Here is a 26,005-nt window from a genome sequence, read left to right as displayed (position 1 = left end):
GAATATTCTTTACTTCATCTGTCACTTGAAGACCTTATGGCTTATGGTGTGCTTTGTTGATGTACCGATGTATAAACATACGTTTTGTTTCATTCACGCACAGATATATACACACACGTGCACACATACAATATTTTAAACATAAAAGCATTTATACATAAACTGCATAAAATATTTTCATTTTAGAGTCTTTCATTTGTTATGATCGCAAAACAGTAATTAGAAATCTAGCATTTATCATTACACAGAGGCAAAAAAGAGAGAGGGAGAGAGGTTGAGGTTTCATAAAGGTTTTATTTCTAACGATCACAAATCGGCTTCTAAAAGTGTCAGATGACCAGCACATACACCATACAACATACCTCTGAACAAAAACTGCAAACGTATGTATGAAGTAAATAATATTTACGGGACAAACAAAAACATTTTAGAAAGTCTTCTGATTGCCATGAACTCTTTATTGTATGAGTATGTTTGTCTTATTCTTACAAAATAATTTAGTAGAAATATTTCTCTTATATATGACTTAATCATGAGTATGCTTAGTTGCTAAGCTTTTCCCAGTAGAAAACTGATTTTAATCTGCGTAAGAACTATATTGCACTTCCTCTGTAGGAATGATTAACGATGAAATCTTCCTCTGAAAATAAACTACAACTGCTATTTTTACTAGCGATAATCATACAAACAAGATTATACCCGAAATTTTTTTTTATTTGCTTTGTCTTTCAATAAAGCTGTACTTTGCCTAGGGCTCAGTGATGCCTTTAAGAAAGAAATGCACGTCCTCAGGCTAAGAGAGAGAGAGACAGACATAAAAAAAAGGATAAAACAGAGCCGACCAATCACAGCCAGGCACGTCACATGTCAGCCAATCGCTGCTCGCTGACCTTCACATCCTGGTCGCTGTGTGTAAAGTTGCGGCGCTGCGGTCGACGTCCAGTGTCTTGTCAGTCACAGACACACCATCATTGTAAGTCTTCATCACCGGAGTCAACGAGCATCATGAGGTACAGGGTGGTCACTACTTACCTCATGTACCTGCTGTTGGTGCCAAACCTGGGTAAGTAGTCATCCTACTACTTTATTAACTTGTCAAGGATATGAAAACTATACTGGTGTGTTGTGAAAGGTACCACTGGCAAGATTAGTGTTTTTTTATGACAATATATGTCATATAGTTTAAAGATATAGTTTACAAAGTTTTCTCTTTAGAAGATACGAAAGGTCGATGACAATTATTACTATGTTTATCTGCCACAAGTGTCGCTCATACTTCCTTTTACGGCAGCGGCCATTCTTTGCATCACTGATAATTTAATGTCACTGCTGGCACCTGTCCTCATTATTTCTTTACCTTCTCTTCCCTTACATCCCAGCTAACAGCTCCGCTCGTCGTCTAATGATCGTCTCCTTACTCTTCCTGTCACCAGAACAACAAAATATGGCCACAGGAGTTTTAGTTACTGTGCAGCAAAACAATAGAACTGTCTTCTTTTCCATATCCACCACCTACTCACTATTCCGTTAACAATAGTCCTAACAACATTTCCCATAATGCTAGTCCTTTTTCACACCCCTAATTTTGTTATATCATGTTACTTTCAGCTCTTGCTCTTGTTATTTGGTTCCTCTGTATTTTCTGTACTTCTTTTTATTAACATTAGTGCCGTTGCTTAATTTTTATTGTTCATATGCTATTTGTGTTCATTTCCCTTGAGTCTGTTTATGTTTAGTTCTTGTTCCTCGGCCCTATGACCATGCTCCTTAGGAGTGGGAATATGCGCTTTAAAAATTTTGCATATTGTTATTATTATCGTTATTATTATCGCTATTATGACATTATTATGATGATTACTATATTATTATAGGTCACCTAATTTACAGAAGGTTTATCAAAATACTGTGAAGAAGGTCCTTTTGATTGCTTAAGGTTTTTTTCTGGCTGTGGACTCGTCGACACTTTTTTCTACACCCTTGTTGTGGATGATATTAATGTCCCTATCAAAATTATCACACGCGACTGGGTGCAGAAGTAAAACACAACTAGAGTAACAAAATGAATGCAAGTTTAGTTACAGGAATATAAAAAAGTATTCCATGCGCAGACAAAACAGACAGTTATTTGCGCAATTTTGCTGTTGTTGTTGTTGTTGTTGTTGTTGTTGTTGTTGTAACAACACGAATAAATCTTTTTCTTGCATGCCCGTTCAAATTGCATTAGAACAAAGAATGGTATAGTACTCAATACAAATAAACGATAAACGAAAAAATGTAATCTTTAATGCACATTCAAAAATACTCATTATTATTTAACAATTCCAATTATTCACTATACTGATACCACGTTTCTTTTTTCTTAGCCTTATAGTCCAAAAAATACTAAGATACTATAGACACATATCTACTTTACTCGGTATCGACGCTTCTCCAAATCTTTACACAATGTTTTCATGTTTACATTTCTGTCCACGAAACGTATCAACCTGAAACAAAGTATCTAAAGCACGTGGTACTTTGCTTTAGTCTCCCGTGGACATTCTGCAAGACTCCTTAGTAGACAAAGCTCGTGTCCTTAAGTCCACGTCATGAATTATGTTTACACAAACTAGTTACTCAGCTTGACCTGATAACTGAAGAACTTGAAATGTGTTAACAGAAGAGAAACTTTTATTTCGGGGGAATAAGTAATTATAGCTAATAGTATAATTCCACGCACGTCTTTTAGGTGGTAAATCTTGATTGGTGTGAACACATCGTCCTACACATGGTACACAACTACTTACACAATTGGACTGACAACTTTAAAGCGCCCACTAAAACACCGACATGAATTATATATTATAGAAGCTGCAATGACAGGTTAAAACCATACACAAAGATTGTTTTTTGAAATATTGTTTATGAGGATTTATTTTATAGAGGACCCTTCTCCTTGCTCATAGCTGCCTGGAAGTCCACGAGTTTTGCTAGACTATATGTCTAACATTACCTGTGTGACCTGGATAACCTAAAGAACTGACTGTAGCCATTATGTGTGGATTATAGTTTTATTAGGTTTGTATCTGGACGTTTAAATGACTAGAACGAGGCTGTCTTTGATGCTGAATTCATACATGACATGGCAGAGCCCTAAGTGCTAGAGTCTCTCACATGCTTATTTAAAGTCAATGAAGTCGTGGTAGGGGTCCGCCTTGAGACGCTTTTTTATGAGAATGTGACATCTGAAGATCTGCTTAACTGTGCTCTTAGGTAGTCTAAAGTCATATAGCCTGTTATAGCCATATAGCCTGTTATTCTGCGGTGTTCATGCCATTTCTAAGCCATGGTTTGTTGCTAGTTCGTTTCTTGGGGAGAGGTACAACTAGTGACTGCAACTATTCGTGTACTATTTGTACCTAGTTTCCACTAATACTCTTCAAAACAAGAAGACTAGAAACAATTAACCTGCAGAACTACCAGTCGTTCGTCAAGGGGTCAAAATATCTCTACAAAGTCTGATGGAAGGAAAGTCAACAAACGTTTATAATAAGTCAGCTAAGCTAGTTTCTGAAGCCAGACGGGAAAAAGATTTAAAAGGTTCTCACTGTTGTTGTCTGGAAAAGCAAGAAATTGTCTCCCACATAAAAGCAGGAAACAGCAAACAGTGTCAGAATTACATAACCATCAGCCTTCCAGCCACTAAAGCAAGGTCATGCTAAAGGTAACACAAACAACATCAGTACTACCAGAGATGAGCTGCTAGCAGAATAAGGAAGTTTCGACCTTTGCACCACAGTAGGTGCGCGTAAACAACGCATATTATCAAGGGTGATTAAAGGTCTACTCTCTACATGACAATCATACTTCCATTTCCATTTGTTGAAAGACGATTTACAGCCTACGCTCTGCAGACGACATAATCTGTTAGCAGGCACTAACAAACAACTGTAAGGTCGCACCAACAAACTGACAAACAGTTCAAATGTATATGAAAGAGTTAGGCAGAATTGTAGTAATGGGTATGCTATGTTTGGTTTGGCAATGGTTTGGTTTGATAAGATTGAATATCAAGTACAAGTTGTAATAATGTCTGTCTCTTCTTTAAGAATCGAAGCATTGGACAGCAAGTACATAGGAAGGCCTCTCCGGATCTCAAACGAGAGAACATAGAACATAGAACAAACTACTTTATACGACGGACGACTGTCACTATCGTAGGACACCAGGAACCTCCACTTTGAACAGTCAAGAAACAGTATAAGCTGGTCTTCTTTCTTCATGTGACCAAGCATAACTCCTACTGAAAATCTCTTAAAGCATCTTGGAAACCGTAAACGCCTCGATGTCCACAGAAATAGATGGTTTACAAACGTCAAGACTGAGCTCGTCTTGTAAACCACCTGCTACAATATAGACCAGAGATGCCATATCCGGCCCGCGACGCGGTGCATGAAATCGGCATGTAAGTAATAAAAAAAAAAAAAAACGAAAAAAAACGAAAAAAGGGAAGAAGCAGTATTTATCCCCACGTAGGGGCGTTTCCCAATCTTTTTTTCGATGGACGAACATTTCGATTCAGTGCCCCGACTTAGACTCTACTATGCAGCCGGACATTCAGAAGTTGGTTTCGGGAAAACAACTTCAAATATCCCACTAATTACTACATAATTAATGGTAAGTACAACTTGTTTCTAATAAAAAATGGTCTCTGCTCTATTTTTTTCTTTTTTGTATTTTTGCGGTGAAGTGGCCCGCGACACGGCTGTCCGAAATGGATATGGCCCGCAGGCCGAAAAAGGTTAGGCATCACTGATATAGACAATAAGGTGTATCCCTGTCAGCTGCCGACTCTATCCATGTGCTTCCCTTTTAGACAGCTTTTGGCCAATGGAAGGCCGACTGTTTATTGATAGTTAATTTATTAATGTAACATATTTGTATTTTCAATGTTAGCTCAAGAGTTCAGAGCTCGTGTGGTCGGTGGCACAGCGGAGGCGGGACGTCTGGAAATCTTTTACGATGGAGATTGGAACACAGTGTGTGATGACGGTTTTGGACAAGAAGAAGCTTTGGTAGCCTGCAGGATGTTAGGATTCAACAGGTATGTGTAGTCTAACGAAATAAACACAATTTAAATAATGGTGCTTTTTGCTTCTTTTACACTTTACATTGGCTCATCATTAAACATGAAACAAACAAACAAAAAGCTTAGCCTGATAATCTAGATGGAATTAAGTTTAAAAGTATTTCAGGGTCACTATTGCCTCTGGTGGAAACCAGTGGCAGTTAGTGTCTCGTTTATAAATAAAACAATCCACTTACACAGCCCTTTTCACCATGAGTAGACGAAACCATATATATGTATACTTATTTGGTTCTGTGTATTTTCAAGAGAATAGAGATCCTTTGCAATGTAAATAGAAGGCAGAATCATTTTTTGTGCCTAAAAAGTGTGTTATTAAAACATTCTTTCCTAACCCAGATTTCCATTTTGCTCTTCTTTTTTGATGTCGGGCAGCACAATAGCAGTAGCCGTGGGGTCAGCCAAGTACGGAGCAGGCTCTGGTGATATTCTGTTTGATGAGCTGCAGTGTGTGGGGAACGAAACCAGCCTGGAGCAGTGTCAACAATCGGGGCTCTACAGAGACAACTGTGAACACTGGCAGGATGCCGGCGTCATGTGCAACTTTAGTCAGGAGACCAGTAATATTTACAGCTTCTTCAGCATTTGATTTATCTTGTTTAAAAGTTGAACACGGTGTTGCAAAAATCATCATCATCATCATCATCATCATCATCATCATCATCATCATCATCATCATCATCATCATCATCATCATCATCATCATCATCATCGTCGTCGTCATCGTCAATCATCATCAATCATCATCAATCATCATCAATCATTAATCATCAATCAATATCATCATGTGCTAAAACCTTACAGAAAGTCATTGATGTTTCTACATAATTCAAACATTCTGAATTCTTTGGTAATAATAAAGAATAGCTTGCTTGCTTCACTTTTAAGTCACGATCTATTTGCTTTATTTTTAGTCTATTAATAATGTGGACATGCCATGACATTACTATTCGACTGTTTTTGGTGGTAATGAACCTGGAATTTTGATTTTCTCCTCTAAGAACTAAATAAAAGTCGACCATGGTATTTGAACTGCTCTTCCTTTTGTTATTATATGACTAATGTCTGAATAGAAACGTTTCCTTTGTTCATTGCTGACATCACTTTTTCCTAGAGGACAAACAATATAAATGTACATGAAGAAAATAAATTTGTAGTAAATTTCAAGCTCCTACATTTTCTTAATCAGTAATTTTGCCATTAAATCCTTTTGATTATTAATTTTTTTATTCAAGAATCTTATTAACAAAAGCTCTGAAAAAGCCATGCTTTCAGTTTCTAGTTACCTTCCACACTTAAAGAAAAGCAGGAAACAGCAGACAGTGCCAGAATTACAGAAGCATCAGCCTTATCAGCGACTTAAGTAAAGTCATGATAAAAATAGCACAAAACAGCATCAGCATCACCACAGAGGGGTCGTTAGCAGAATAACGAAGTTTACCTTTGCACCGCAGTAGGTGCACGTAAAGAACGACTTTTATCGCGGTGATTAAAGGTCTCCACGACCATCAGGCTTCCATTTCCATTTGTTGAAAGATGATATGCAGCCTACACTCTGCAGACGACATAATCTGTCAGCAGGCACTAACAAACAACTGCAAGGTCGCACCAACTCACAAACTGACAAACAGGTCAAATGTCTATGAAATCGAATTACTCGGACTAGTTGTAATGGTTATGCTAGGTTGGATTTGGCTTAGCTGATAAGTTTGAATATCAAGTACAAGCTGTAATAATCTCTGGTAGTTCTGATCCACTATTACGGATGTGAAACGTGGATTCTTGTCTAAAAATTCAAGCATTGGAGAACAATTCCACAAGGAGGCTTCTTCGGATCTCATACAGAGAACATAGAACAAACGATTTTATACGAAGTACGATTTAAAGTCTTGTAGGACACCAGGAACCTCCGCTTTCAACAGTCCGGCAGTTTCAGCTGGTCTTCTTTAGTCATGTGACACAGCATGACACCTGGTAGAATATTTCTTAAAGCACCTTGGAAACTCTTGTCACCTCGGTGGCCACAGAAATAGATGGCTTACGAACGTCATGACTGAACCTGTCCTGTAAACCACCTGCTCACTATGTCAATATAGACAATAAGGTGTAACCCTATCAGATTCCGACTCTATCCATGGGCTCCCCCTTCCGACAGTTGCTGGCCGATGGACGACTGGCTGACTGACCGACACAAGAAACTGTAACACTGCGGTCTGTGTGGTCTGTGTCTTCTCAGACAAAGGATCTGTGTGTAGCCTTATCAGCCAAATATGTTATGATGCACAGAATTAGAAACGTGTATAACATGTTACTATTGCTTTTGTGGCCAAGAAATCTATTTGTTGTCAAGAGTCAGTACCCACACGACCTATGAACATAAATGTGCTTTCTCTCCCACGGATAAGAATTGAATGGTTGTTTGGTTTTACTCGGTACCGATAGTTTCTTTTCTGTATTTTTTTATTCTTAGTTTGCTGCAGATATTCAACTCAAGGTTATGTTATGTTTCTCTAACATGTAATATTCGTATTCTCCCATTCTTCCGCCGTTCTTTATAATGTGGTATCCATTTATTTTTGTTTCCTCGACTTTCATTCTTCCTCGATTTTTGTCACTATGCAACAAGTTGATTTTTACTTATAGTTTCATAGCCTTCTTTTTAGTGCGACTAGCTTCAGATAGGCAATGAGCTGTTTTACAACAATGAATACAAAATCTAACTCAATAATGAGTTTCTGATTTATCAAGCGACAACGAAAATGTTGATGATGATGCTAATGTTCATAAAAAGACTTTAGTGCAAACGTCTATCAGGTAGAAATGTTTTTCAAAACTTTAATAATAATAAAATACGTGAACATAAATAAGGTGAGGACAATGTTACTTGCCGGGTAAAGAAAAGAGGAAGAAACATGTAATCATCTGATAATCATGAAACGTGACAAAGATATAAGTAAATTATTAAAATAAGATATTTGTATTTTCCATTTTAGCTCAACAGTTCAGAGTTCGTGTGGTTGGTGGCACAGCGGAGGCGGGACGTCTAGAGATATTGTACGATGGAACATGGAACACAGTGTGTGATTACGGTTTTAGACAGGAAGAAGCTTTGGTAGCCTGCAGAATGTTAGGAATCAACAGGTAGGTGTAGTCTAACAACATAAACACAATTTAAATAACAGTTATTTTTGTATCTTTTACAAGTTTGATCCAATGGCTCATTAAACAGAAAACAAAAAAGTTTAGCCTGATAATATAAAGTGTGTTAAGTTCAAAAGTATCTAAGGCTCACTATTGCCTTTGATGAGTCTTTTTCAACCAGTGGCAGTTTGTGCTTCGTTTCTAAGTAAAACAAAAATTCAGGAAGTCGAGGTTTGCAAATTAGAAAGAGACTTCGACGCAGAGTCTTTAAAAAAGTGAAATGCTTTCACACAAAAGGTTTTTAAAGCGTCCTCAACGAATAAAATAACAAAGATGTGGCATAAGTGACCAGTGGAAACACATGCAGACAAGCTACATGTGCGGAGCTAAAAATCTGCAAAGTATGCTGAGGTTGTAGAGAAGTAGACGAAATAGAAATGAAGGCCGCGATAGAATTGAGAAAGAAAACACTCATGCAATGTTGAACAAGAGGAGAAAAGTTGAAAGCAGCAACTACAACATCAGAAACAGCAACGGTCACATGAAATAAACTGAGGATTGCACTGTGACTAATGTCCTGTGTGTGTCCGCGTGCGAGCTTGTATACATGTGTTTACAAACTTTAGTCTGTATTAAGTATAAAGAAAATGTTTATTTTTAATCTTTATATCGTCTGTTATTTGTTTCTGATGTCGGACAGCACAACAGCAGTAGCCGTGGGGTCAGCCAAGTACGGAGCAGGCTCTGGTCCTATTCTGTTCAGTGACCTGCGGTGTGTGGGGAACGAAACCAGCCTGGCGCAGTGTACACACTGGGGACTGTACAGACACGACTGTGAACACTCAGAAGATGTCGGCGTCATGTGCAACTTTAGTAAGTTGATCAGAAATATTTACAGCCATTTCGGCATTTAATTTATCTTTTTAAAATGTCAGTACTGTGTTGCTTAGATTTGTTCTATTAGCTTTAAATTATTGTTCTTTGATTAATACGACTAAAGTTCTTACAGGGTGTTTAAGACAAAGAACATATAATCCATCGTCCATTATCCATTATCCTTTATCTTTCATAATATTATTATTATCATTATACTGTTTAAGAACAAAATTATATCAGAAAGTCATTAGTATGTTTCTAAATAATTAAAACAGTCATATTTCCTTAATGAATCTAGATAATAGCTTGCTGTTTTTACTTTTACGTTTATGTTTCTTTTAGACTATTAACAGTTTGGACATGCCACTACCTTACTATTCGACTGTTGGTGGTGGTATTGGTTTCTGTAATATCTATTTTTTTTCATTGTAGGGTTGTTAGCCCTACCACAACCTAATTTACCTGTAGGTGAGGTGTCCACTTTAGTCGCCTCTTACGACATGCCTGGCTGGATGGCAGGGACCCTATTCTTACAGTGCTCGCTAGGCAAGCATACCCCGGGGTCTCACAGGGGTCATCTTCAAATAACCCAAGAAAGGAGATCTTCGAGACTGCAATAATTGCAGAGGTATAACACTTCTTTCCCTCAACAGCAAGGTTTTCAGCAAGATTGTTTTGTCAAAACTGACAACAACTCTTGAGAAAGACCTCCGACCACAACAAGCAGGATTTCGTCCTGGGCGATCCTGCTCCGAGGACATCTTCATTCTGCAACAGATTTTGGAGCAGAGCAACAATTGGAACACACCGCTGTACATCAATTTCATCGACCTGGAGAAGGCTTTTGACAGCATTCACCGAGAGTCCTTATGGAAGATCATAAGGCATTACGGAGTCACAGTAAAACTTGTTCAGGTTATTGCAATGCTGTACAGCGATTTCAAATCCCAGGTTGTTTGTGACACAGAGCTCACAGATACCTTCAACATCAGTACTGGGGTGAAGCAGGGCTGCTTTCTGTCGCCGTTCCTCTTCATCATGGCCATGGACTGGATCATGAAGACTTCCACCGACAGTGTAAAGAGAGGGATCAGATGGACCATGATTATGACAGCGACAACAACGCTGGAAGACTTGGACTTTGCTGATGACATTGCGCTAATGTCCTTGCGCCATCAAGACATGCCGGAAAAAAAAACTAATGCCTTCTCAGAATCAGCTGGAAACCTTGGCTTGAAGGTCAGCACACAAAAAAAAACTAACTGTATGAGAGTGAACGCCAGAGTCCAAGACAGCATCAAATTAAATGGAGAAGAGATTAAGGAATTTGACAGTTTCACCTATCTTAGGTCCAAAATGTCAAACACCGGGGATGCGGAGGTGGAGATTCGAGCCCGACTGACGAAAGCCAGCCAGGCCTTCGCCTCACTCAGGAGCACATGGAAGGCCAAAAAACGTCAGTCAGAAGATCAAGCTGAGAATCTTCCAGTCAACTGTGATCAGCACCCTTCTTTACGGATCAGAATTAAGGAAGATGACCAAAACCATCAGAAACAAGCTTGACGTCTTCCAAAACAGATGCCTCAGGCACCTACTTAACATCTTTTGGCCAAATACCATCACCAACGAAGAACTCGACCGAAGAACTAAAACCGAGTCCATCACCACGCAGGTTCAACGAAGGCGTTGGCGATGGATTGGACATGTGCTCCGCCAGCAGACAGCAGACCTCTCCACAGTCGCCCTATGATGGACTCCAGACGGCCGAAGAAAACGAGGCCGCCCAAAGGAAACTTGGGGAAGAACAGTGGAAAGGGAGATGAAAGGAAAGGGCTGGACGAGGGGTCACCTAGAGCGGGTTTCAGCCGATCGACATCGGTGGCGGACTCTGGTTGAGTCTGTCAGCTGCCGACTCTATCCATGGACTCCCCCTTCCGACAGTTGCTGGCCAATGGAAGACTGAATGACTGACTGACCAACACAAGAAACTGCACACTGCGGTCTACGATCTTGTCTTCTCAGACAAAAGATCTGTGTGTATCTTTATCAGCAAAATACATTATGATGTACAGAGTTATAAATTAGTATAACATGTTACTATTGCTTTTGTTGCCAAATGATCCCTTTATTGTCAGAAGTCTTGTCTTTTCAAATTACACTCCCACATTTTTGTTTATTTGAACACCGACGACGTTTTGTAAATACGCGGTTATCACGCAAGATTTTACCCGAAGCTCGACGAGTGGCTTTTGTTAAATGGGTTGACGACGCGACCGCGAGTGAGGAGCAGTTTTCGTGTCCGTGAAAAAAAAAGCCGTGAAACTGATAGACGGTCTGCCACCCATCGACGCGAAATTGTCTTTTTTTCTAATTGTTTTTCTTTTGAATTAAATTGATCCCTATTCTGAATGTTTCTAGAAACTGTGACCCCTCTAACCACTCCCGACTCTTTTGACCGTATACGTCTCTCCCCTGCCCCTGCCCCTGCCCCCCCCCCTTTTGAAATTATTTTCTTTCTTACGGATGACCGGGTGTTCCGTCGCTACATTTTGACATAATTACCAGAGATACAAGGCGTTAGCATCGAAACCTTTTATGTTTTATATAGGTTTGGTGATGGTCATCCGAATAAAAGTTTTTAATTGTTCGTGATTGCAGTGAAAAATAATTGTAAAGACCCCCTGGGATGTTACGAAGCAACGCATGGATATCTTTGTTTGTTTTGGTTTTATTTATCAAAGAGAGAAAAGTAGACGTCGGATCACAGAGATTTGGAAAGATAGTTTAGTGCTGGGAGCCGAAATAGCGTCTTTCACCTTGTCTTGAGAGTAGCGCTTGTAGAAAAGGCACAACTGGAGGTTGTTGAGTCTCTAGACCTGTTGACAGTAGGCGTGCTGTTAGTCTGTGATGTACCTCTAATTGAGAGTCGAACAAAACGCGGCGTGGAGAAGTTGTCGTTCTTGCAATGGGTCATGACAGGTGACGCGTATGTAAAGTTGTAGTGGGACATTATAGGCGGCCAAGTTCTTTCCGTAACTAAATTCCGGCGCAAGAACATTCACGATGTCGAGAAAATTGTTTTTGACTGCTGATGCCCTTAATGCTTTGTGGCGTTTAACGACACATTTAAGTGGGTCTCTGTCTCGTAATCGTCAAAGAAAACATCGTCGGTTTCTGTTTCCTTCTCGCGAATTTATTTATTTATTTGATATATACACAGAAATTATAAGTATTGGAATTTTTTAACGGAGATCCTAACTACTTGTATCTTTACTCCTCACTGTGTGTTAAATGTCTGTAGGAGTATGTATGCCTGCTCTTGTGAGCGAAGACAAATTTCTGTCCTGGGTCTCCTCGACAGACAATAAAGTGTTATTTGATTTTGATTTTGATTTGATTTTGAAGGACAAACCGCTGAACGAGGTTTGATAACGTTAATGTCATATTTTCCCAAATTAAACCCTATCAACAGGAGTTAACGAAAGAAGTTATGATCAGCCGCCCGCTGGTCGTTTTTCCGTTGTACCTACCGTTCTTTTCTCTATTCTTTTCGTCACCTTTTTGCCGTCACGTTATTTTGACATCACAACTTACGTCATTTGCTCAAGGGCAAACAAAATCCAGCACACTACCCTAGATCAGATCAACCACGGTTGTCGACCTTCCCGCTTTACCCCCTTTACTAAGTACTTATCTGTTACAAACAGCGTTTGAATTTTGTCTGAAATCAGTACTGATCGCAGTAGAGTACCTCGATTAAAACGCATTTAAAGTCAATATCTAACTTTTATTTTAACATAGCCGTGTATTTTCTTGATAGTTTAATACCCAAGAAATCCATTTCAAACGAAAAGTCAAACTGCACACCACTGACCCCTATTACCTTTGAGGGCCTCTAGCACCAAACTGCTCCTCGCCACTTAAGACACATTTCGTCGTAGAGGGTCACAACTGATTGTATTAATGCTATTAAAAAATGGACTAGGACACATTTTTTCGCGGTATGAAAATGCGGTTCAAAGTAGTGAAGCAGTTCTAGTTTTAATTATTTGGTTTTAAATGAATTTAATCCTATTAGCATAAAACAAAAATAGCTGTGTCTATCAAAATAGCTAAGCATTATTTTTATATGTTTTTATATATTTTGTACTGCTAATCGTAAGTATTTGATTTTTGCAAGAAACTCACGATAAAAAAGATAAATTTATTCGAATAGCCTACAGTTTTTGTGTTGTCTTCATCTAATCTTTGAAATAAAAAATGAATCTGCAGTATTTTTAAGAACTTAATTCTTACTTTATAGTTTTAGAAAGTGTTTTTAATGAGCGTATTATTAATTTAATCATTAAAAACCAAATAAAGAGAATTTCTGTAATTTTTTTTTCTCCAGTTTTAAAAGATAGGAAATGATTACGTTATGGCGGCAGGAGATTAAAACTGTCACTTAACAGTCAGGTAAAGGGTAGGAACTAAACTAGTACTAAATAGTCAGCTAGCTGGTCGGAACTATACTAGTAATAAACAATAAGCTAGTAGGGTAGAAATTATACTAGAACTAAGTAGTCAGCTACTTCCTAATGTAGTTGACTATTACCCGTTCTCGAGGATACTCAAACCCGTATAAACGCGGTGACTTAAAGACTTTGCCATTGAGTTAAAACAGAAAACACTTACAGTCCAATCTTGACTAAATAATAAAAAATAGCTTAACACATGTAATAATTCAGTGTATTATTAATTCGTTTAATTTCAGCTCAGCAGATGTCAGCTCGTGTAGTTGGTGGCACAGCAGACGCAGGACGTCTAGAGATATTGTACGATGGAACTTGGGGCACAGTGTGTGAGGATGGATTTGGACAGAGAGAGGCCTTGGTAGCCTGCAGGATGCTAGGATTTAACAGGTATGTAGTCTTACTGATTACGATTTAAAAGCTATTATCTCATTTTTCTCCAAAGAACATGTTTTTTTTTTAATAAGAGAAGTATCCTTTTGATTAATTTGCGACTAAATGAGAGTACAATGTTTTTAAAGATAATTCATGCCTTCGATACAAAAATCCTTGCTCAAGAAGCAGTAAGTTGTTTTTTGTTTCTTTGAAAAGTAACGGTGACAGTAGAACGTGACTAGACTGTAGACCAGGTGGCAGAAGAGAAGTACACGTAAAGAAGTCTCCAGGACTAGCTCGATATCATCTATTTAACAATCTTAACATGTTATGGCAACACACTATTGTTTATCTCTTTCATGACAGCTGTTAAGAAAACTTTCTAAACCTACAGCGACCTGCATTAGTGAAGGTTCTAGTTTTAACTTTAGGGCCATTGCTTTTATAAGTGTAATCTTTCATTTAGGATTCCACCGCAGATTAATGCCAATTAGACGCACTCAATCAAGTTTGTTTTTAATTTAAAGGACAAAATTCCGGGGTTAAACGATTAATATTATATTTTTATCTTTATTCCGTTTTTAAATTTCATACCTTTTTATATTTGTTACACAGCATAACAAAACTAAATGGCTGCGTAACTAACTCAGTGCATGCAAAAAAGTGGACACATTTATTATGATCAATAAATTTTTATTACAAAATTTATTATTGGTGGCTGTTCCTTTGGGTTCCTACACGACTGTTACATTACTATAGCAATTGGGTTTAAATTACAAAGGAGAGATTCCTCCGTAGTGTAGTAGATTTCTTAACAAGGTCTTTACATGTGATGTACGCAAAATGAAGTTTGGAAATGGACATGAGTGGTGTCAGAGCCTGGAAGAAGTGTGGCAGGCCTTGCAATTACAATGAGTTTGGTGAACTGGACGCATGGACTCATGCAACCCACGCAAAAAGGGGTTAAAGGAAGTTTGCGAAGTGCTCTCCTGGAAAAAAAATCTGTAACTCGTGTGTTACTTTTAACTACCGTTTTTTGTTTGGTGGTTAAAGTATGTATGCAGCCTTCATTCAGAAAATGTTAATTATTGCTTAACAATTAAGGTCGCACTAAATCATTTGCACAAAACTTCATAATGCACTCTCAACAAATTTCTAATTTTGCCTTAACCCATTTCTTTTTGCAAATACCAAGGCAAATAGCTTCACCAAATAAGAACAACCATGCATCACGACCCACCCAATCGAGACGAATTAAGGTTATAATATGTAAATTGTTTTGGACACATGGTTGTCTCTGCTGGTGCCATTTTGTCAGTTCCTTAAAGTTTAAACTTTGGAACTTTACTTCCTTTGGAACCTGAAAATTTTGGTTTTCCACAAGCTATCCAAAGTTTTATAGAAGACACAGATGGATATTATATGTTGGCATAGCTGAATGGCATGTCTGTCACTTTTGATCAGTATCCTGTGCTCTGAAAACAAGCATTATAAGACCTTAGTCCTATATTTTATATATCCATTTCGATCAGCTAATTCGTAAATTGTCTGTCTGCATGTGCGGGCATGAGTGTATGTGTGTGTGTGTGTGCGTGCATATTATTTACACACGTTAATTTTCATTAAGGTTTAAAAGTCTGCATAATTTTAATGTTTATTGTCTTGTTCTTGTTTCTGATGTCGGACAGTACAACAGCAGTATCCGTGGGGTCAGCCAAGTACGGAGCAGGCTCTGGTCCTGTTATGTTCAGTAACCTGCAGTGTGTGGGGAACGAAACCAGCCTGGCGCAGTGTGAACACTGGGGGCTCTACAGACAAGACTGTGAACACTGGCAGGATGTCGGCGTCATGTGCAACATCAGTATGTAGACAACTAATAATTAAACATTTACAATTACTCCAGTATTTTTTGTTTTCTTAAAAATTAAATCACGGTGTTGTTAATAATCGTTTTATTGCTTTCAAATTATTGTTTTTACGAATTAGTTTAGACACCAAATGGTGAGTTGTAAGGTGTGTAATAGGCGTTGTTGTTGTTATTATTATTATGAAAAGAGAAAAACACCAGTCAATGAAAGGTAAGCAGCCTCCGGTCGGCAAAACTTCCGACTCCGAAACGTCTATCGGCTGAACGTCCGCACACGAAGCAAAACAGATTCAATTCACATTTCTGTTTTAGTTTCATCTAAAGAAGAGAATTTAAATATGACACAAAATGTTGTTATATCTTACCTTTAAAAACTTTGGTAAAGGAGAATGTCGTTAACAGTATACAATATAATAATATATAGTCTCTATTGCTGTTCACGACAGAAATATAGTTTTTTTCTTCGTTAGAAGACCAACAATTAATAAACTTTACACAGTCACCTTATCACTCACACATTTTCAATTACTTTTAATTACTCAGCAAGTTGTTAGAGAAACATTATAATTAATGCTTAATTTAAACGTTACACATAACATCAATTAATACACTTACGCCTACATGCAGGGGATACTGATAGAAGATTGAATCATACTTCACTGTATACACAGGTTGTCTTCAATCTACAGACTTTCCTCTCACATCCCCCCCCCCGCCTTAGGCTGGACGTTCATTACTATGATGTATTCGTGGGCGATACAGCTATAGGAACCGTATCCACAGCATAAGTCACTCAGTGAGTGCTGTCATCTGCGCCTTGAATTTCTCAAGCGCACTGGTCTCCAGTGTGGACCACAATGTTGGCGGCGTGGTGCGCTCCACCTTCTCCCATTGACTTGTCATCGCCTTCACTAGGTGATACTGGAGCTCATGCTGCTTCTCAGCTAGGAAAGTGCTTGGCCGACTCTCCTGACCTTTGGCTTTTCCTGCCTTTGTATGGTCTGCCTCTGACTCCGTAGATGATTCCTTCGCTCTCGCTTCCTCCTCCGTCTATCGCAGTTTTATTCTGTGATTTTCCATTTATGCATTTATGGTGGTATCTACTCTAGACGATTTTTCTCAAATTATCCTTCTTTTATTAGAGAAATGTAGTCTGCATGCTCTTTAATTTAAGCGCTTGGAGAAGCATCAGAACATCAGCTTTCCCATCGATCCATGATGATCCCTTTCACCGGAAGTAGGTTCAGTTTTCCTTACTGGTTCGTCTCCGATTTTTTTAGTGTCGTGTCTTTTAATGTCTCTGTTTCCCGTTTTACTTCTTAGCTCTGTCGGTCTTGGCTTTCTTGGGTTAGTCGCTTACGATCGCCGACTGCAGCTGTTGGCCTTGTTTAGCATAATTTGCATGCCTTGATATACCATGTGGCATCTTATGCTACACTGGTCCAATAGTGTGATATAGTCAAACGAGTATGGGTCTATGTCATCTCTGGGAGATGATTAGGGTTACTCAAATGCTCGTGTGTCCGTTACATTATCTTCAGCCGCATCGACGTTGGCACAACCGCCTGTGGTGGTTGAGATCGGCCGGATCACAAGACATCTTGCATGGTGCGATTCTTCCCTTGACCTCCCACTTACTTTGTTACAGTGCTTCGCAAGGTGTCTTTGCTTGTTACACAGTTAGCACAATCCGGACCGTTCCCACTCCTGTTTTGTAGAGGTCCCCGGATCATCTTTATCCTGCTCCCTCTTTGAGTCTGATGCTGCATTCCACTCTTCTTAACTGCCTTGTAGTATGGCTGGTCTCACTGGTGTCTCTCTGGTACCGGTGCTCGTTGTTGACTTCCTCTGGTCTTTTCGTGTCCGGCGGGTAGCTCCCATGGACTGCAATGTAGAATCCATGTACATGTATTGGAAAATGAATGAGAATGTCAGAGGGCAAAGGGTTAACGGTGACACAAAATATTTGGTGGGCACGGTTAAACCTTAGAACTTTAGGCGGTAGCAAGGTTGAAAAAAGTAATCAGGCCTGAGATCCATGGCCTACGCAGTCCTTACTGCTAGAGTGGTCTTCCTTGTCGTTACTGGCTTTACACAACTAACTACCCTGTACTCTTACTAAGCCCTTACGCGATTCACAGTTGCAGTACACCCACATAATAAACACTTCCATACCGTTAATTCAAACAAACTAGGAGTAAAAAAAAACATTTGAACACATGATGTGTGTATTGCAGTCAGTCGCAAAAGACAACCAACAAAGATACGACTTAACCCGATAACCGTCTTTTTTGCGACAGCCACACCGATGACAGCCCGGTTATATGGCGGCACGTCTAAGGCAGGACGTCTAGAAATATCGGTCAACGGAGAATGGACTACAGTGTGTGAGGGTGGATTTGGACAGAGCGAAATAGAGGTGGCCTGCAGGATGCTGGGATTCAACAGGTCAGTGACCCATAGTTTTACCACCACACCATCCAAAAGCAAAATGTCAAGCATGCATTGTATTATTCTTGTATTTAGAAAACTGGTAAATATCACGTGTGTCTCTTAGCCTTCATAAATTTGAAAAATAGTACTACTGTATTTAATGTGTCTTTCTGTTTTAACTTTTGATTGCTTTTGCGTACGTTGCTGTTTTTTTTTAATGTACTTATTATGTTACTTTTACGTAAGTGACATGATTTTCTTAAAGGAACAGGCATAAAAATCAAGTGATACATTTTGCTATTTAACAATTGTTGTTCTTTAACCCTTAAAAAACGTTTTCAATCCGCCCAATGTAGGTTTTATCATCTCATTAGACTTAAAAAAAAAATAAAATGGTTATATCAAACTCGTCAGATACGTCTACAATAAATTATGCATTTGGTATTTCTATAGAAGTGGACGACAGATTTTAAGTTAAGAAAGCAAACTGTGAGAAAATCATAGAGACTGAGTTTTGAATTTCACAATAACCGCTTAGTTACACTCTGAAAAACGGATTTGAGGCGATGCGTGAAAGCTATTTTTCACTACTTTTGTACAAAGAAGAAAAAAAAAATCAGTGCATAAGAAAAGTAGCTACTGGCCGTTGCAAGCTAGATTTTAGCGACCTCTGGTAGAAAGAAGGGAAGCTTTCAACCTGTGTAAACACAATCTACAGACATGATGTTATATTGAATGTTTTTGACTGTGAAAAGGCTAGGTACTTTCTGTGTGTGTGTGCACTCAAACATATGCACAACGTCTACTACAAATACAATATATCTGATCTCAGGAGGTTTATTTTGTTTCCAAGGCCCTCCTTTTAATTTTGAAAAAAAAAACATTGGATCGACGACTTCTTTCAAGATTTTTGGTTGGGTACATGACAAAACAACATCGAAACTCTATATTATTGTGTGTAGCATTCTCTTTTTAACCATATGCTTCTGGCAATGTACTGGCTATGGATTTAAAACATAGTGCTTTGTTTATTCGTCTATTATTCTTTGTTAGTGCTTTCTTTACGGTTCTTGGTGTTATTGACTACACATACGTTTCTACAGTCGAAATAACTTCACAGTTATAATAATGTGTTCTAGGCTTGTTCCCAGTTAAACATCCTATAGTATAACTTAAAAGGAAAACAGAGTGGAAGACAACGGCTGTATTTCAGCGGTCTTGATGTGGTGCTAAGGTCTTTACACTAAATGACTTAATGGCGTACAGTGTGATCTCGGCATTTAAAGTTGTCCGTGCTTGAATATTTTGGTCCTCGACCAATCATTGTATTAAATTTCTATGGGGGTTTTCAACCACTTGACTACCATAAATATCTGCATAGGGCACCACAATTACCCATGATACTCAAACACGAAACAAAGAGGAGAGCGTCACTTTCTTTGTCTATTTTAAAGACCAACCTGAGTGGTTTTCGTTTTTTTTGCAGTTATCGGTAGATATAGGCGAAATAAACCTAACCTGTAATTTCAGTTTCCAAAACCGGCCCGTCTACTAGTCGTTCTCTAGCAAACTACTCAATTTGCACCTGCGATCAACAAGCGCCGTAACAGTGACTACGTCACGCTAGCAGTATAATACGTCACTTTGGTACACCATTCACAACATTGCCTGCAGTCAACATCAATAATAGAGAGAGAGAAACAGGATTATTCGTTCGCTGACAGTCTCTGTTTTTCCTGGTTCTGAACAACTAAAAAAACTGTTACTTTAGCAGAGAAATGCAGACTTTCAACAGCCAAAAAACCCGACCAGTCGCTGTGATTGGTGTAGACGGCTGACAATGATGTGAATGGTGTACTAACGATACGTAATAAACTGTTAGTGTTAAGTAGAACACCATTAGTGTGACGTAGTACACTGTTAGTGAGACGTAGTGCACTGTTAGTGTTACATGTACACTGTTAGCGTCGCGGAAAGTAGAGGATAATTAATTAAGGGATGACCTGGACGCTGTCGCCGATATCTACCGATATCTAAAAAAAACTCAAACCGTTTAAATTGATCTTCCAACAAAGTAGACTTGTACTGGTGATATTTTCACAATACCCTGAATTTCACTTACCTATTTGTACATGCTTATTGTAGTCGGAAACTTTAGCACCTAAGAGAACTTGTTAGTGCTACATGAAAGAGGTGAATATTAATAACATAAAGATAGACTTTATATCTAAGTATTAGAGTGATTCATTATTGTTGTTTATTTACTTACGGGTTCTTGCTAAGGGCAAAGGAACAAATGACAACGAAAGTGTGTATGAGTGGTATGCATGTGTCTGAATGAGCTTAGAATGACATTGCTCACTACCTATAACTGACAACAATAATCAAACACTAAAAGACCATTAAAAAAGTTGATACAGCAAGGAAAGTAAAACTGGTAATACACTTTGAATTTGATATTTATTTCTAATTTGTTGTGCCGCTGTAGCTGTGTTGTAGTTTTTATTCGACATTGCATCCAAGACGGATTGTAGTCAAATGTTCATGTACCACTGTATATTTTACTGTGGAGAGACTGATTTCTTAGTGGTTAAGTGTAAATATAAACAAATGCTGACCCCTTGTGTAATAGAGGTTATGAGACCTCTCACCGCTAGGATCGTAGTGCATCTTAACACTTCAACCTGCTCGTGTCAAGGTTGTAAATACATGTATGTGTACTGTCTGTCTGCTAACAGCACTACACAAGCAGCTGTGAAGTATCTTCTATTAAACGATGGCTCACGATTTCAATTTGGGTATATAAAGTGTCAAGGAATGGAAACAAATCTTCAACAATGCGATATTGGACAACTTAACAAAAGCAACTGCCTGAATGTCGGTATCATTTCTGACTTCGAAAACTTGAGTAAGTAAAAAAAATGTTTTTTTTTCAAGGAATTTAATGACTTCATTAGGGTATCATTTCTTTTAAGTAATGCATATATTTACAGTAAATAGAGCTAAAATACATAAGATTTACGTTGTAATGAATGCGGATGACTAAGTCCTAAACATGCGAAAACCCAGATAATGTAACAGACTTTTAAACAAATGGTAAAGGGGAAAGGGGATAAGAGTGGGGAATCTTTTAGAGGGAAAAAGGTAAAATAATTCTTTTTTCACTTTGAAGCTGATGTAATGAAGTTCATGAAGTTAATTAAGTTCATGAAGCATGAGCCTTTGGCAGTTTGTAAGGAACACTTTGTGGTTCTCGTTAACCTTGAGAGTGCTAAAATATGACTGAAATGATTAACTTCAAGTTACAAATAAATTATAAGAGATGGTTACAACACTAGTATTGTTAATAATGAACAGAACTTTATATTTATACAGTGTTTGTCACAACAGGTTTAAACCTATTAATGTAAGGGTGATTTTTGTACACACTCTTAAGAACTTTAAAACATATATTTTCTTAAAAGATTGCCCTGGGATCAAGCAAATGTAAAACATTTCTTTGATTGTTTTCTACGTCAAGTAGGTCTGCCAAAGCTCCAGCTGCAAATATAAAAAGTGAATATAAATGTCATCGTTTAGGACATTTAATCAGCGCTTACTAGAAAAAAATGCCTTTAAATATCAGTTTTTAACAACAGAATTACATTCTCATAACACGACTTTTTGTTATTATTGTCCTTTACGAGAAGTGATGGGAATAAAGACCTGAAAATATTTAAACGCTTGTTGTTTGAGTTTGTGACCTGTAAACAACTACGCAGCAGTCAACATGCCCTTTCACCTCATTGTTACAGGTCTGCGACTGACAGGACCTCGCCGTACAGTCAGTGACACTGGGCGTGTAGAAGTGGAGATTGGAAGTAAACAATTTAGTACAGTGTGTATAAACAACGAGAAAACTGCCGCAGTCATCTGCAGACAACTGAATTTAAGCCCGTGAGATAGTTGATCTTTCTTTTGTCAAAAATAAAACAAAAGGAAGAAAATTTTGGACACAAAGATTAAACTGCTGCTTTAGTTTTTTCTTTCAAAAAAACTTTACAATGAAGGGAGGCAGTTATAACACTGCAGAGAGTTGAGTATGAAACGGATAACAGCTACTTCATGGTATTATCTCTGTACAGCAGACATTAACTTGTGTAATTGCGATGTGAAATGTAAAAGATATCCAATACTTATCAATGAAATATCCGATTTATTTATAATTATGTTCCTTACAAAAGAAGACCACTAGAAAAATTAATGAAACACTGTTTGACATTTTTCAATCAGAGATAGTGCTGCACTGATAGACGGCTGGTTGTTTGGACTAGACAGTAACCCTTTACTTCAAGCTACATTTGTTTGTGATGGAACAGAGAACAGCCTGGATAACTGTGGGCGAAATAACACTGCGAAGGAATGTTATTCCAATGATGTTGGCATCTCTTGCAGCAGAAGTTTTTGTAAGATTTTCTGATTTCTGTTTTGTGTAAACATCTTTGGCATTTTTGTTTCTCTTCTTTATGGTAAAGAACATTATGATAATATTTTATTAATTCCTTGTCTCATAAGTATATGAGACCTTCCAACCTACACATTTTTTGTGCTTAGTTAGAACATAAAACATACTTTTAAAAACTACTTATTTTAACACCAGTTTCTGCTATCTTTAGCTGTGTGTAAAGTACTGTATAGTGCACTTGTCTTTATAGCAGAAAGTTGCTGACTTGAGCTTCGATGCAAGCAGGGACTGCAAAACTCATTGTGTAACAAGTTTGATTCATATAACAAAGAATTATTGTTGTACTCTTCTGTCCATATGTCATGCCCTATAAGTCCTGTATTTTAGCGTGCGTGCGTGCGTGCGTGCATGTGTCGGTGTGAAAGATAGAGCGGTGTAATACCTGTAAGATTTTGAATAAAAGTGTTTTTAATTTTTCATTAACAATCTTTTCTTTGATACATTCATTCGCTTAATAAAATGTTGATAATATATATCAATAGAAAACATTGCTTTATTCCTGCTTGTTTAGTTCCTTGTGGCCCTTTTTTGCAGACAAACGTCTTTTACTAGTTTCTCGGGACGAAAGGTACCCGTTTATAGAAGGAGCAAACAAAGCTCTGAGGTGCGTAACGCCACGAACTTATCAACGGGTATCTGAGTACACATGGGAAGACACAGCTGGTGGTCGTCCTAATGGCGAATTTCTGATGTTTGACAATCTGACTAAAGAGTACAATGGACGTGAAGTGCGATGCTGCACCAGCTGTCGTGGGAAGGATTTAAGTTTTGATGATACGATGTTCAGTGACGCTCATGTGCTGAAGGTTTACTGTGAGTAATTATTACTATAGCAGTGTCTACTTGTAATTAACTTTTAAAAGGAATGACATCATGCAAGCAATTAAAAGTATTTTAAGTAACTAAAATAATTCAGTCTTGTTATAAAACTCTAAATACTTCAATAAAAAAGCATTACTTTAAAAAATAATTAAGATAAATTTTAGTATTTTTATGATCTTCACTTAACTCCATAAAACACAAGAACAAACAGTAAAAATCGTGTGAAAAACTCATACTTGGTCTTTTAACGATACACAATCCAGACAATGCGTGAAAAACGACTTAAAATATTTTGCAATTTACAGATAAGCCGTTGATTACAATAACATGGACTAACAACACCGGGGAACAACAGCCCTTGTCAAGTCTTTCTGAGTTAAACCCTGGACACAACGTGACCCTGTGGTGTCAAGCTGACAGCAACCCTCGCCCCGCGTCCATCACGTGGTCAGGAAGAGTGAACAGCACGACAGGGGACTTACGGATCCTAGCGGCAGACCACGTGACACACAGCGGTGTGTACACCTGTACCGTCGTCACTCGCAAAGTTGGTGATGACGACAGACTTCCGCTGACCTCATCTTACAGGCTCACTCTTAGTGTTCAAGGTTGATATTTACTTTCATTGTTTTTCTAACAATAAACGCAAATATTTAGTTGCATTGTTATTAGTCGTACTTTAAAGTTTTTTTCCTTAATCCACATTCATGACACCTTTTAAAGGCACGAGGATGTAACACCAACCATGACACTTTGACACAACACGTGTCACGTGATTTGCGCGCTACTACCAGCAGTACCAGTTGCTGCTTGTTATTATTTCTCGAGTCACGTGCCCGATGTTATTGTACACCTGCTGCGACACACCAACAAAAGGGCGAGTAACAGGTAAGCGATTTAAACATAGCTTGCAAGACATCTGGTATAACGGATATTTTTGTCCAAGATCTTTTGTGACCGCTTTGCCATCGAGTGTTGTGTGTGGGGTTTTTTTTGTATTTTTTTTTTACATATGTTGACCTCTCTCGATTTGAATGCGTATCGTAGTCACTAATAAGTATTCATAATTCCTTATATTAATTGCAATGATCAGACATAAATCTGTTGTACTAGAAAAAAGAATTATTTAAACAGCATTTAGTTTGCGTCTATTTGATAGTGTTGTTTATTTGTGTGTGTGTGAGAGAGAGAGAGAGAGAGAAAATGAGAGATAGAGATCAACATTTTAATCCTTTTAATTCTACCAATTTCTTTTAATTTACTTTTGCATGTGTTTCGGATTTATGTTTCGTACTTCCTAAGCCCATTTGAGTTCGTATACTCTGTATCTTGTAATTTTCTTACTGTTTTATCAAACTTAGTGCTCTTTAAAGATGCAGTTGGAAACGGGTCAAAGGTCGCTGACGTCATTCCAACTTTTTTGGTCCAGTCGTTGCTAGGCAACATTTCTTTGCCTTCCTGTCCATCGAACAAAGAGCATGGGGACAAATATTTGGATCAGTAACTTTTGATAAATCTGACCAGACATAATTCACTCCTTGTATGAAAAATAGTCTGTTTTGCTGTATTTATAAAAGAAATGTTGTTGGTCAAGGGAAGACAATGTGTATATGTCAGAGGCAGTTAAGAGAGTGTAACTGATAAAAAACAAACATGTAGCAGTGCTGTTATCAGCTAACAGGATGAGTATTTGGAATAACAAGTAACTTTTTTTTTTCTAAATCTAGCATTAGACTTTTAATTTTTTTAGGTTTTTCATCTGTAAACTATGGCTTTTTTAAAAATAAAACAGAAGGAAAGAAATTCTCAAAGTAAAAAGTGCTATTGGTTAAATAGAGTGCAATGTGTACTACTGTCCAGTCTATGACATCATAATACATATTCATCGTGATCAAATGGAACAAAATTATGTTAATCAAATAGAATGGTCCTTAATTACAACAACATTCTTCTTTGCATCCACTATTTCTTGCAATCTTCTACTTTTCTACTTTCCTTTCGCAAGGCTAACATAAAGACTGTATTTTTTATTATTTTGTCTCGTGTGTCGTCATCTCTAAGGTATTAGCAATATTCAGTGTTCTTGCCAGACTCTTTTCTCGCCAGTTTTCTTTTGGTCAGCAGGAGATGGAAGAGGTGCTTTGGACTCAACGGTGTGACAGGACTAAACATCAACTTGTCTGCTGCCTTCATTTCCCTGAAAACTGATAAAATGAAATAAATTAGACTTTTAGTATTATATTTTAGTATTTTTAGTATTATAGTAAACATCAAAATGCAAGATTCGAATTTGTTGTTTGTGTTTCGATTACCTTTTATGTTTCTGTGTGTGCGTGTGAGTGTGTGTGTGC

At 38.0% G+C, this 26,005-nt stretch overlaps 1 protein-coding gene across 1 annotated transcript; it reads left to right on the top strand.

The window, feature by feature from the left end:
• The first annotated feature begins 888 nt into the window (after window positions 1-888).
• On the top strand, window positions 889-25,872 carry LOC112569481 (deleted in malignant brain tumors 1 protein-like). Its single transcript, XM_025247284.1, has 14 exons — window positions 889-1,063; window positions 4,936-5,083; window positions 5,501-5,685; window positions 8,119-8,266; window positions 8,967-9,139; window positions 13,896-14,043; window positions 15,717-15,889; window positions 18,196-18,343; window positions 21,067-21,236; window positions 22,123-22,264; window positions 22,601-22,773; window positions 23,367-23,645; window positions 23,960-24,262; window positions 24,378-25,872. The coding sequence occupies exons 1-14, from the start codon at window positions 1,006-1,008 to the stop codon at window positions 24,389-24,391; spliced, it is 2,262 nt and encodes a 753-aa protein (XP_025103069.1). The 5' UTR covers window positions 889-1,005; the 3' UTR covers window positions 24,392-25,872.
• The last annotated feature ends 133 nt before the right edge of the window (window positions 25,873-26,005 follow it).

This window comes from Pomacea canaliculata, linkage group LG7, assembly GCF_003073045.1.
Source record: "Pomacea canaliculata isolate SZHN2017 linkage group LG7, ASM307304v1, whole genome shotgun sequence".
Taxonomy (NCBI): Eukaryota; Metazoa; Mollusca; class Gastropoda; order Architaenioglossa; family Ampullariidae; genus Pomacea; species Pomacea canaliculata.
The sequence above is the reverse complement of the archived record's forward strand: the minus strand, read 5'-3'. Positions and strand labels throughout refer to the sequence as shown.